The sequence below is a fragment of the Myodes glareolus genome, chromosome 5 (assembly GCF_982192425.1).
Source record: "Myodes glareolus chromosome 5, mMyoGla1.1, whole genome shotgun sequence".
In the NCBI taxonomy this organism is placed as follows: Eukaryota; Metazoa; Chordata; class Mammalia; order Rodentia; family Cricetidae; genus Myodes; species Myodes glareolus.
Window position 1 is genome coordinate 15627320 of NC_142030.1, and position 13889 is coordinate 15641208.

General features: G+C 43.5%; 2 protein-coding genes across 4 annotated transcripts in view; both read left to right on the top strand.

Moving 5' to 3' along the window:
- The window catches only part of Ahctf1 (AT-hook containing transcription factor 1), a 56104-nt gene extending 50463 nt beyond the window's left edge, over positions 1-5641 (top strand). For both annotated transcript variants that reach the window (XM_085687635.2, XM_048436470.3), the window contains exons 34-36: positions 2541-2674; positions 4455-4531; positions 5194-5641. In XM_085687635.2, the coding sequence (XP_085543761.2) occupies positions 2541-2674; positions 4455-4531; positions 5194-5389 (407 nt within the window). In that variant the 3' untranslated portion in view covers positions 5390-5641. The remainder of the gene's footprint in view (positions 1-2540; positions 2675-4454; positions 4532-5193) is intronic.
- Positions 5642-5793: 152 nt separating this feature from the next.
- Positions 5794-13889, top strand: part of LOC125401997 (kinesin-like protein KIF28) — a 49496-nt gene continuing 41400 nt past the window's right edge. For both annotated transcript variants that reach the window (XM_087906089.1, XM_087906090.1), the window contains exons 1-2: positions 5794-6619; positions 11811-12002. In XM_087906089.1, coding sequence (XP_087762215.1) covers positions 6536-6619; positions 11811-12002 — 276 coding nt within the window. In that variant the 5' untranslated portion in view covers positions 5794-6535. The remainder of the gene's footprint in view (positions 6620-11810; positions 12003-13889) is intronic.

Below are 13889 nucleotides of genomic sequence, written 5' to 3' on the forward strand. Positions count from 1 at the left end.
TTTTCATGTTTTGAGGTTTTCGGTGTTAAAAATAGATATTAGATATTAGATAGGTGGAGGTACTGTACATAAAGCATTTGAGAATCAGGGTCTCATTTTGTTTGAAGTTGGCCATAATGGAATCATTTGACCACAAAAAGTAGTTAATGTTGCCAATCAGAGCTACCTTTTTTCTGCCTTTTCCCAGAGAGCTGTTTCCCAGCACAATACTGGATTTGCATTTTGGTCTTGTAATTTTAGTTTGTTAATCCTAACTAGTCCTGGTTGTCAAAGTGTTTGCCATATGTTTGAAGAGGTAGATGAAGCATTGTCTCACAGTATAGTAAAATTTTGTTCATGTCTTAAAAGAGGCATGTGGGAAAAACAGTGAATAGGTCAAACATTTTCATACATGATACTGAATTCTTAAATTTCTCTTCTGAGTCCCAAGAAATGAATGGGGAAACTTAAGTGAACTGTGAGGTGCTCTGAGAAAGCCAGAGTTGTTGTTGCAGGTGGCCTACCTAGAAAGAGCGTTATGAAATCGGGCAGATTTGTATTTTTACAGTAGGAAGGGTATCTCACCATTAGTGGCCTGAAGTGAAATTTTTGCCTCTTATAAGCTGGAAGTGAGGATGTCAGATGCTGCCAGTGTTTTTCTTTTTTGTTAAGAGCCATGGCTTTTGTGTGACTGGGGAGATGCTCAGTCAGTAAAACACTTGACTCTCAAACTTCAAGACCTGAGTCCGGATCCCCACGATCCATGGCAAAAGCTGGCATGGTGCACATACCCAACAGTGGTGAGATGCAGGAGCAAAGACAGGATGCTCCTGTACCTGGTCTAGTTGTGGGAAAGTTCCAGTGAGAGACCTATGTCAACCAAAAGGTGGAAGACACCTGAGGACCAGCACCCAAGACTGTCGTCTGACGTCCATAGATGCACAACTACATCCACACAAGAATGCACAGACTGTACTTGTCATCCATATATGCACAACTACATCCGCACAAGAATACATAGAGTCATGGTTGGGGTTTGTTTTTGTTGGTTTGGTGAGTAGTGGTGGCGTTTGCTTTGTTTGAGGTAAGATCGAGCCAGCTGGGCCCCAGACTTGTCATTTTCTTGCCTCTACCTCCACTGAAACTTTTAAGTATGGACCTTCCTGTCCAGCAAGAGTCCCAATAGCAGCATTTGACATCTGATGTTGGTCAACCAGTCTATTGTCTGTCTGTCTGTGTGCCTGCCTATCATACAGACTTCTTGTTTATAAAGCTCTTGCTATATGCATCAGATTGTTCTGATCTTCTCATCACAACGCTGAAATCATTGTCATCTGTATCTATTTTTTATTAGCTGAGGCACAGCTAGTGAGTCCAAACTCTGGCATGTGATGTCTGAGAGGCACACGGCACTGCTGCTTCCACAATCACAGTGTCGTGCTAGAGAGACGCTATTTCAAAGGTTCAAAGTAGAGTCAGCATGTACATACATTTAATTGTATGTTGAGTTAATTTCCTCTTTAAAATGTCATTAACATATATTAGTTATACATATGTGTTTTATTATCATATTTTCATATATGTACATAATGTATTTTGATCATTCAGCTCACCTCCCTTACCTTTTTCTCTTCTCAGCTGGTTCCCCTGTTTGTTTTACTTTTTTATTTTTATTTTGTGTGATTCAATTAGAAAATGGTTTACAGGAACATGACCACCTTGTTACCAAAGGCTACACCATTGGGTAGAAACCACCTCCACCTCTCCATCAACTTAAAACCTCAGGAAGGGGTAGGGCCCCATGAGCCCCTCCCTCAAATTAATTCTTAAACTAGTCTCCATCTCCATCTGTGTTACAGCCTCCTGTTTCTTGCTTAACTTTTGGTTTTTCGAGACAGGGTTTCTCTGTATTGCTTTGGAACCAGTCCTGAAACTAGCTCTTAAAGACCAGACTGGCCTCGAACTTGCAGAGATCTGCCTGCCTCTCCCGAGTGCTGGGATTAAAGGCGTGCACCACCACCGCCAGGCTAGCTTTTTGCTTTTCTGATGTGAACTTTTTTGTTGCCCCTGCTTGACTAGACCAAGTAGCTTAGAATAAGGTGTCTAGAAAGAGATTTTAAAGTGAGTCTTTTCTCGCAAATAAAATTCACTGTGTAATACAAACTTCATCTAGAAACTGAGACTCACACTTTCTCATGGGATTCATGCTTTCCTGAGAGTAGCTGAGGAGCGCTGAGGGTCAAACTAATAGGAATAGTTTATACTGCCTGGAGTTCCATCTTTATGTGTTGGCAATTATTTAGTTTGAAGCCTAAAATATTTATGAACATTTGGTTGACACATAAATGATAATGGGATTTTTTACATCATTTCTCTCTGCTGACATGGGTAATAAATTTATATGTTGTGCTTTCTTGGTTGGGGATTTTTTTTTCTTTCTAGTGTGTATCATTTGTTTCAAGATTTTTGACATAGTGTATATAATTGCCTTATGTTATCATTGTTTTTAAACCATGTATAGTTATAGGTAAATGTTTTGTTTGTTTCCCATTTGTCTTTAGCTAAAAAATTGGAGGCTGCTGCCCAGCTGAAAGAACTGGTATCAGATTTATCTTCTCAGTTTGTTGTTTCCCCTCCTGCTTTGAGAACCAGGAGGAAAAATGTGTCCAGCACATCCAAGCTTATAGATGAACTGGTAAGAAATGTTTGACTATATATTTAAACATCCTCTGTGCATATTTATTATTTTTCTGTTTTGTTTTGTTTATTTGAGATTGACACTATACCTCAGGATTGTTTTGAAGTCGTGATCTTGCCTCAGGTTCCTGAGTGTTGAGAGTGCAAAAATTTTAAGTGAATTTCTCATAAGTAAAATTTGTTGAAAAATAAATTTATTTAAGGATAACATGTGTGCCAGAGAGACGGCTCAGCAGTTAAGCACACTTAACTATTCTTGCAAGGGACTCAGGTACAGTTTTCAGCTCACAGCCTCTAGCTCCATCCAGTTCTAGAATCCAGTGCCTACATGTGTACCAGATATGGATGTGGTACACATGTAGGCAAAATACTCAAGACACATAAAATAAAAAAAAAAATTATTATTTAAGAAAGGTTATTTGCGGCTGGTGGTGGTGTATGCCTTTAGTCCCAGCACTTGGGAGACAGAGGCAGGGGGATCTCTGTGAGTGTAAGGACAGCCATGGCTACACAGAAAAACTTGTCTCAAAAACAAAGAAGAAAGGTAATTTGCATTTATATTAAAAGTATGAAACTCCTGTTTCCTACCTTCAGGACGGATCTATGGTGTGTTCCAGACACCCAGTAGAGTGACAGTTTTAAAGTTAAAGTGAGTGCCTGGGACGGTGACACGCACCTGTAATCCCAAGGCTCAAGGCGGACCTCGGCAGCTCTCTTGAGTTCATCTCCAGCCCGCTCTACATACTAAGTCTTAGGCCAACCAGGGATGTGTAGTGAGACCGCCGCGAAATTATCTGGGTGTTTATATAAGATATATGTCGTTCAAAGAGTATCCTTAAAGAGAGAGTTTCAGAATTGAGTACACAGCTTTAAGATGGACATTTTTCATAGATTAAATGTCAGTTATTTTTACTTATGTCAGTTCCATAAGCATGAATTAGATTATATTCCATGAGCCAGTTACTATGCAACAAAAATAACTGATTAAAATGCAGTTTAATTGACAAAATGAGTAGTTAGTTTGTTGAATAAAGTTTCTCAGCCCAAATACCTCTGCGTGTATAGGGAGATGGAGGGGAGAGGCCTTTCTGGCAGAAAAAGCAACAACAGGCAGGGATTCAGAAGCATGGCCGGGTGGTGGCTACAGAGCAAGACATGTACAGGTTTCAGGTAGCTTCTGTACAAAACATTCTGGGAAGGAAGAAACCCGTCTCTGGTGACCCTGCACCTACAAGATGGTGAGAGCCTGGACTTAGAGCTGAAGCTATATTAGCTCAGGGAGGTGAACAGTGGGAGCATTCCACGTGAGGTTGTGACAAGTCTTGGGGAACTAGAGGGCTTTCTAGGACCTAGGGTTTTTAAAGATAGTTGATACTTTTTTTGGTTTGTTTGATTTTGGTTTTTTTTTTTTTTTTTCTTCTCTTTTTTTTCCCCCAGTAACGGTTTCTCTGTAGCCCCAACTGGCCGGAAACTTGCTCTGTAGAGCGGACTGACCTCAGACTCAGAGATTTGCCTACCTCCGCCTCCCTAGTGCTGTGGTTAAAAGTGTGGGCCAAGCAGGATACTTTTAAAATCAGACTTTAGGTGTTGCATGCTTTTAATCTCAGCACTCGGGGGAGGCAAGTGGATCTCTGGGTTTGAGGCCAGCCTGGTCTACAGAGTAAGTTCCAGGTCAGCCAGGGAAAGAGAAACTGACAGAGAAGCCCTGTCTTGGAAATTAAAAACAGAAAAATTTTAATTGCTTAGACAGTTTATATTTTCTAATTTTTAATCCATAGGAGAGTGACCCTAAACCATTAGAAATCATAGAACAGAAAGCAAAGAGAAGCAGGACCATGAAGACAAGAGCAAGCAGGTAAGCAGCTGTGCTCTGTGGCCTCTCCACTCATTGTCTAGGGGCTTCTCAGACATGCCTGGCACCAGTAGAGAGAGCCCAGTGCTGATGGGTGACCTAAAGATAGCCTGTTGTCCACTGGGTGTGATTGGGAGAGAAGATTGTTACCTTTTTATTAGTAAGGAATTAGAACTTTAAATATGATGCAGTTGACTAATGACCCTGCTCACATGTAAAACTGTGTTTGTTGACACACACTCACCAGCTGCTACTGTTTTTGAGTCCTGTCCCACCCCACCCCTTTTGTGGCACAGTGCTGTGCACCTAAAGCTGAGCCCCGAATTTCATTTCCATTTTCTCTGGACTGGGTCTTTAGAACATGTAGCCTTGGCTAGGCTGGAGCTTGCTGGGTAAAGCAGGCCAACCTCAGACTCAACAGCTGTCCTCCTACCTCTCTTACTGAGCACTGGAATTTCCTAAGTTCTCTGACCTGCTGGCTCTCCTTCCGTGAACTAACCATAGGACATAGCACAGCAGTATCTTACATGGACATGTATGAGTATGTCAGCACATGTCAGGAAGGGTTGTGGGGTTGACACCTTAACCTTGCCTGCCCTTAGCCCTCTCCTCTCTGCAGAGCACTACGCTGTGCCTGCTCCTACTTGACGGTTTCTCTCTTTCAGAAATACGGAAAAAGAAGGTTCTTGGTCACCTCCCCCTGTGGAAATCAAGCTGATATCTCCCTTGGCCAGCCCAGTTGATGAAATAAAGATCAGCAAACGAAGAAAAGCTACAGAAGTAGCAGGAAAAACTCTTGGAAGGGGCAAAAAGAAGCTGTCTTCCTTTCCAAAGCAAATTTTACGCAGGAAAATGCTGTAATTTTTAGCCCAAGATTTTAACATGCACCTGTTTGTGACGTCATCAGTATTTGTGTGGGTTATTAAAGGTCACCTAATTTGAAAGGAAATAATTTATATAAATTGTACAATTTGTAAACAAGTAAATAAGTAAAGTAGCTCCATATGGAGTATGGTTCTTCTAGTCCAGGCATTTTATAAAACTTGATACGTTTATATGATATGTAAATATGGCTTATTATTTGGGATGTTAAATAAACTACTGTAAAGTATACACTGTGTGTCTGTTAGATTTTTGAGAGGGAATTTCTGTCTTAGTCGTGATTTTATATGCTACTAGATATTTGTCCATTTTCTTTCTCTGTTGATACTAGACCCAGTCTTCAATGCGGGTGACTGACTGTTGGTTATTTTTTAAAGTTGCTCTTTTATAATTTATGCACTTTGAACCTGTTACTCAGATTTCTAATCGTCACATGTACTTTCCTGGGCTTTGCCTGGCACTGTGTTGAATTTGGTTTGTGGGCATGTGATTTTGCCTTTTTATACTTTTACAAATTTTGTGTAATCTACCTCAAAAGAGTAATTTTCCAGTAATGCATTGGTTAACTATAATGCTGGCATTTCTTGTTCAGTAACTTTAAAGACTATCCTGTCTCTCAATTTAGAGACTAGTTATCCAGGTTAGATTGACCGGTTCACTGCTTCTTAGCAACCTCATGAAAGGATTTGAGAAATAAATGTGAATACTCAGTCCACCTGGTGTGTGCCTGGCGTTGGGAAGAGGAGCCCGGACAGACTGTCGACACCCATGCTGTGCAAGCTACGGAATCACAGAAGCCTCCTAGTATTCAGGTTTAAAACTGCAATCACCAAGGACCTCAGGCCCAGATCTGGAGAGTGGAAGAGTGTGAGTAGATGTGGAAGGAGAGACAGACGCCCTCTTCGGCTGTGTGAGTGTGCACAAGTTATGGCGCTCGATGGAGGCTATGAAATCCATCAATAAATAAGTGTTGTTGAATAATTGATGACAGGTAATTGATAGTGTAATGAATGGACCCTTAATAATTGATACCTAGAAACACTGCCTTTGTCAGCTAAGCTTTGGATGTTTTCGTGTGAAGTGTAGCAGTGTGCTTTGTATGTTATTTTTCTATCAAATAGCATTATGGATAATGAGGAAATGGGGACAACGCCTGTGCCGAGCGCAGACAGTGTGCGAGTGGCGGTGCGCGTGCGGCCTTTCAGCCAGGTCAGTCCATGTTCATTGCCTTGGTGACAATAACTGCCTGATTTTATTCATTTTTTAATAACAGTTCCTGAATTTGTATTTAAGCTGCTTGTCATTTATGAAATATTAAACTTATTTAAATGAATTTGTCAAATGAATAACAAAGATCTAAGCATAATTTAGTAAATAATTTCATTCCTTGGTACAAGTAGCACAATAAAAAAACTGACAAGAGAAATACTGTCAAGTTAATAATTATTTAACCCAATACAGTTTGGTACATAGAAATGTGTGGTATCTGCTTTTAATACATGTATGGGGGCAGAGATGTAGCTCAGTCGATAGAGTGTTCACCCACCATGTGTTGACCCTAGGGTGAATCTCCAGCACTCTGTCAAACTAGGCATGAAGAGGGAGAGGCAGCCGACTGGAAGCTGTCATCCTTGACTGTGTTGGGCATTCAAGACCTGCTTGGGCTACATGAAGCCCTGTCTCAAAAACACTCAAAAAAGTTTATCTGCTTTCATAAAAGTAGGTCTTGTCGTGTGGACACATGTGATTCCCACACAGCATACTGAGGTAGGAGAATCAAATTTATGACCTAAGTTATAATGAGACCATGCAGAGCCACAATGTTAATGGGTTTGTGTGCAAATCTATAGTTTTTTGTGGAGTCTGCTGCCCTTGAGATCTTTGTACATGAGGCCGCCCCTTCCCTTTGGCTGTGTCCTATCCTGCCTTAGCACCTGTAGGCACACTGTCCATTCCACACATCAGAAGCCTCTAGGCCTAAGCCCCTCTGCAGGAGTGGGGAATACTGCGGGAATGAGCTTGCCAGGTAGAGAACTGCGCTGTGCCCATTGTGACCACTGGAACCTGCTGTCCGCTTTCCAACTACCAGAAAATGCTGGTTCTAAAGGGAAGTATCCAGGGGGCTGGAGAGATGGCTCAGTGGTTAAGGGCACTGGCTGCTCTTGGAGAAGACTCGGCACCTACATGGGGACTAGCAACTATCCATAACTCCAGTTCCAGAACATTTGGTGCCCTCTTTTAACCTCCATGGGCACCAGGCATGCACATAATACTGGCAAAACACATATACAAATCTAGGAATTTTTAAAACAATAAAGGGTAAGTGTCTAGTTGATTTTCTGCTTCTTTCCAAAGCTGGGACCAAAACCTAGAGGTACTTTTTTGTCCCGTTCTTGCCTGAGAGCCCAGCTCATAAATCTGCAAATGTCAGCTAACTTGACTGACTGGCAAGGAGGCACTCAGTTACCTCCTGTGGCAGTGTGCCTTTTAAAATGCTTCCTATGGAGACCATCCCAGCCCCATGTGGCTCCTGTTTTCATTAGCTCCTACTGTGGACATAGACATCACATTACATGAGCAAGAAGAATCTTATGGGAGTTGTGTACACCCTGTACACCTTTGCCATACAGGAGATGAGAAGTGTGCACTTTATACACTACACATACATGCGCGCGCACACCCCATGTCAAGAATCAAAAGGGTTTTACCCACCAGTCATCCCTAAGAATGTCTCAGATATCTTGAGCTACCAATCATACCCTCATGGGTAGATGGGTGAGTGCATACTCTGTGTCCTCTGAAGGGTTCCCATCTTCACCGATTAGCATAGTGTCACCATAGCAGAGTCTGGTCCAGGCAATCTGGTGAGCGGCATATGTGGCTACTCTAGGACAGGACCTAGACTGTCCAGTTCTATGGATCCAATTATAAGGGGTGCTCAAAATGCTACCACCTGATGTCAGGGCGGTGTGCACAAGACCAAGAGAAGGCGCAGGTTTCTGTGTATAGTCGGGATGGGAGGTTGTCTGGCTGAGCTTCCTCAAGTCCCATCTGACTTTCTCACTAAGACTGGGCTACTGAAGAGAATGTGAGCAGGTCAAAATCCCATCCTCTGTTCGTTCAGCCTATCCACTCCCGCCAGGTTCATCGGACAGCTTATATTGCCAGTGTTTACTGTGAGCCTCCTCATGTTGTATTAAATGCTTTGGATAGGAAATGTCCCCCACAGGCCTGCATGTCAGAATGTTTGCTTCCCAGCCAGTGGCACTATTTCTGAAGATTGTGGAGCCTTTGGGACATAGGGCCTCGCTGGCCTTTGAGAGCTACTAAGATCTTCAGCTTGAGCTTGCTTAGAGTCCCATCATGGCTTCCTGATCAAACTGCTACAAACTCCTGCCCACCAGTCCCCGAGCTATCCCACCATCATGCCTAACCCACAGAGTGAGTGACCTGAAACAGCCCGAATAAGCCCTTTCCTCAAATTGTTTTGCTTAAGTACTTTGTCATGGGCATGAGAAAAGTAAGTACTACAGGGTCAGGAGGAGGTCAAGGGTCAATATTGCCTTTACAACCCGTTTTCCCTTTCCCAGATCTGTAGTATATTTCCTAATAGAATACCTACCTCCCAGAATGTTCTGAGGGACCAGGGATATTAGTACAAAATAGAATGGAGGTGTTCTCCTAATTCCCAGGCATAAAGCACTTGTTTGTCTTTGATGGTCTTACCCCGTCCACCAGTTACTTTATATGGCCCTGGAAAGCATCCTCAGTTGCCGTGAGCCTGTGTGCCCTCAGCACCTGTGTCTGCCAGAGCAGACACGCTCCTTGTCTTCATAGGCCGAGTGATAGTGAGTTCCTTGGGAGGTCCGTGTCACCCTCTAAAGCTTATTCTGAGATAAAATCTTGGCTCCACTTCTTATAATATGGAGTTGGGAGCCCATTCCTATGCCCTACAACAAGCTTCATCCTTTACGGGCAGCAGACGGGAAAGGTGAGAACTACGATTTGTACTTACGTCCCATCTGCTCAGCTACCAAGATTACACTGGGCTATCTTTTTCCTGGAGTCCAGGAATGGCACAAATCATACACCACCATTCCTGCTCTCTAGCCCAAGGGCTACCCATCCTCCCTTTTTTCCCTTTTCATTTTTGCCTGTTCTTTCTATTGTCAAGTTTTATGGCAAGTTGTGCCCAGTTTCTCAAAAGCCACCAATAATAACCTTGTCCATATCATAAACTGGGCTTTGTTACTTTTCTTATGGTGACAAAACACCAAGGCCAAGGCCACTTATAAAAGGTAGCCTTAAATTTGGGGTCTCCTGGGACTGGAGCAGTAGCTGAGAGACATACTCAGACAACAACCACAGGCGGAAGAGAGCCAACTGAAACCTCAAAGCTCATCCCGAGTGACACAGCTCCTAAGTCCAAGCAGGTCAACCAACTGGGGACCAAGCATTCAAACGTGAGCCTTCAGCGGTCATTCTCAATAAAAACCACATGAGCAGAGGCGGGGACAGGGTGGGGGCTCTCCATCCTCAGGAAGTAAATGGTAAGCTTGTTTTTCATTCTACTCAGAAATATGACTGTCTTGAGCTGGTGAGATGGCTCAGTGGGTAAACACTCTTGTGTACAAGCCTGATGTGTTTGACCCCCGGGACCCACAGTGGAAGGAGAGAAATAGTTCCCAAAGGTTGTTCTCTGATCTCCACATGCACTGTGGTGAGGGTGCATGCAAGCACACACTCGGGCATTCACATATGTGCATACGTCAGACGTGCTAATAATAAAATGGAATATAATAAAAATGGATTTTCCAAACTAAGAAAGGTGGTGGTGCATGCCTTTAATCCCAGCACTCGGGAGGTAGAGGCAGGTGGATCTCTGTGAGTTCAAGGCCAGCCTAGTCCACAGAGCTAGTTCCAGGACAGGCTCCAAAGCTACTCAGAGAAACCTTGTATTAAAAAAAAATAAAAAATAAATAAAAAAAAATCCCCAGGTCATTGAATCGCCCGAGCATAAGTGGTTTCTCCCATACATGCATAATTCCCAGAAAATACTCAAGACTCCCCTGAGCTACCTGCCCTAGCACGCCTCTCTGATGGCCGCAAAGATCAATTCTACTGTGGACCGAGTTCCTTGGATCTGGCAGGCAGTTTGGATGCTCTTCCTCGGGCCAGACGATGGGTGGTATTACTCCCACATCAGCTCAGTTTCTTCTCACAGAAATGCCGTTTCCATATCCCAGAGTATTCACCCAAGTAGGCAAGGTTCTCAGGAATGCTTGTTGAAAAGATTGTGTTAGCCAGGTAGTGGTGGTGCAAGCCTTTAATCCCAGCACTTAGGAGGCAGAGGCAGGTAGATCTCTGACCTGGTCAACAGAGTGAGTTCCAGGACAGCCAGGGCTCCACGGGAAAACCCTGTGATTTTGCTAGCTGTCTAGAAGTTCTGCATCAGTACCATCTTGAACAGTCCAGATTTCTGTCTCTATTGGCACATTCTACAGCTTTATGTCAGTAGTCACAGAAAAGCAAGAATCCACTCACAGTCCGTGTCCTTCAGTGTGTTGATGAGGTAGGGCTTTCCCCTTGATCCCATTCCCATCTTTACCTACTGCACAAAGCTGGTCACTGGGATTTTTTCCTTGATGTCCCAGCTGTCCATTTCCCTAGCATTATGCAGGCTGTAACTCTTCTGATTTTTTTTTTTCGGAGACAGGGTTTCTTTGTGTCATTTTGGAGCCTGTCCTGAAACTTGCTCTGTAGACCAGGCTGGCCTTGAACTCACTGAGATCCATCTACCTCTGCCTCCCTAGTGCTGGGATTAAGCACCACCACCACCCGGTGCTTCTCTGATTTCTGAGCTCTTTTGTCCACAGCCATCTGGATACTGGTGGCCATCCAGTCCACAGAAACAACCCCACTGCAGTAGCAAGACACTGCCCTTCCTTTTGACAGTGGTATAATTGACACTAAGCAAACAGCTGTTCCAAACCAGCAATGCCTTTGACACGTTTACCATACAGAGGACCCCTTCCCATACAGAAATATGCATCTTACTTGTGTGCCCTCTTGCTCAAGCTTCTTTTCTCTTGTCCAGTTCCTCAGTTTTCTGGTTGGCTTGCCAAGTTTTCCAGAAAAAAAATCCCAGCACATGAGAACCAGTCACGAGGTGCCATGAGACTGGGGTTACCAAGTGAGTCTTACCAGCAGAAGCATGGGGCTGCACAGGTCCTACAACTCTGGTCCGAGAACAAAGCTTTAAATCAGGCTTTCTCACTGTTCTGTTGCTGTGAAGGGACACCCTGGCCAAGGCAACTCATAAAAAAAGTGTGCAGGGCTGGACACGTGACTTCTTCCAGCAGGAGTGCACTATGATTCTGAATTTATAACCCAACTATAGAGAGAGAAGAGCTCCGGAAGCCAATGTGTGATTTCCATGCATTCCCAAAGCACCACCATCCGAGACCCTAAGAACGGAGAGCATCTGAGGACCTTCACCTTTGACCTGGCCTATTGGTCTCATGATGGCTTTCAAAAGGATGAAGATGGGGTCCTTATTCCATCTAATCCGACCAGTAAATTCGCAGGCCAGGTAAGTCACTTAGAAGCTTCAATGGTAGATTTTGTGGTTTGTGTTTTCCCTTATAATGCACTATGAACACTTCAATATTATCCCTGCCAGAGCAATGAGATGGCTTAGTTGGCAAAGCACTTGCTCCCGGAGCCTGCAGACCTGAGTTCAGATCCTTAGAAACCATGTGATTGCCAAGCCTTGCTCCTCAGTTTGTAGGGCTTTGGAGAGGAGAGACGGCGTAGCAGGAACTCTGAATAATAGCATGCCCTTGAAGGAAATGTGGGGACCCCTGCCCCTCCTCTCTCTCACTTTGCTTTCTAGCTTTGGGAGACAAGTCTCTGTCGTATGCTCCTGCCATGGTACATGCCACCACAGACCATAGCAATGGGGCCAGCTGAGCATGAACTGAAACCATGAGCCCAAACCAATCTTTCCTCCATAAATTGATTACCTTGGGTATTATAACAATGGAAAGCCAATTAACAAAGAAGTACAAAATGAAGACAAATCTTCTCTCTGGTCACAGAACGATGTGTTGGAAAGAAACTGGAAGACTCCAAGATGTCCCAGATTTCTCAGCATACAGATAATAGCCACACCACATCCCAGTGGAAGACTGCACCACTAAATGTTTATGAAATGTTTCTACTCTTTACCTAGTACTTAACAAAATGTTGTACTACTTGAAACTTTCAATTTATGAAAATTAAGGACAACGACTGGTGAGATGTCGCCTACACCGTGTCTGATGACCTGAACTCAATCCCTAGGACCAACATGATGGGAGGAGAGGACCAAGTCCCACAAGCTGTCCTCTGACCTCCACACACACACAAATACACAAAATAAATTAAAGAAATAGTTGTAGTTTTAAAAATTGCAACTAAGAACAACAACAAAAAAAACAACTCTAAGATTTCAATAGTGTCAGCAAGAAGGAAGTCCAGTTGCTAAACTTGGCAATCCCATCTGAGGTTTGCCCAGCAGCTGCTAAACCACCAGGCTGGACAGAAGGATGCTCAGTGGGTCGTGGCTCTGGCTGCTCTTGCCCAGCACCGCCGTTGAATGGTTTACAATCACCTGTGACTCCATCTCCAGGGCACTCAACAACCCACTCTGGCCTCCAAGGGTACCTGCATGCACACACACACACACACACACACACACACACACACACACACACACACATACACACACACATACACACACATACACACACATATACACACACATACACACACACACACATACACACACATACACACACATACATACACACACATACACACACATACACACACACACACACCTTTAGAATAAGAGCTGCAGATACTTCATTAGACACGTGAGCAAAAGCATAGACACCGTGTTCTTGAAAACTACATCACGTTTCATTTCCTTTAGACCACACAGCCCTTTAGTACAACAATTTTGTATTCCTATTTTTGTTTTGTTTTTTGATACAATGTCTCTCTGTGAAGCCCTGGCTAGCATAGAAGTTGTTATATAGACCAGGTTGGCCTCAAACTCACAGAGATCCTCCTGTCTCTGCCTCCTGAGTGCTGGGATTAAAGGCATGCAGCTTTTTATTCCTTCCTATGAGAAACAAATACATTTTCTGTTGGTTTTCTGGGTTTTTTGGGGAGGGGAGGGAGGTGGGTTTTTTGTTTTTTGTTTTTTTTTTTTCAAGACAGAGTTTCTCTATGTAGCTCTGACTGTCCTGGAATTAACTCTGTGCACCAGGCTGGCCTCAAACTCAGAGATCTGCCTGCCTCCGCCTCCCAAGTCCTGGGATGAAAAGCTTACCCTGCCACCACCTGGCTAGAAACAAATAGTATTAAAATTAGTTATTTTAAATTTCTCCTTAGTAGATCATGCTAGGTTGGTGTGTATGCCTTTCTCAGA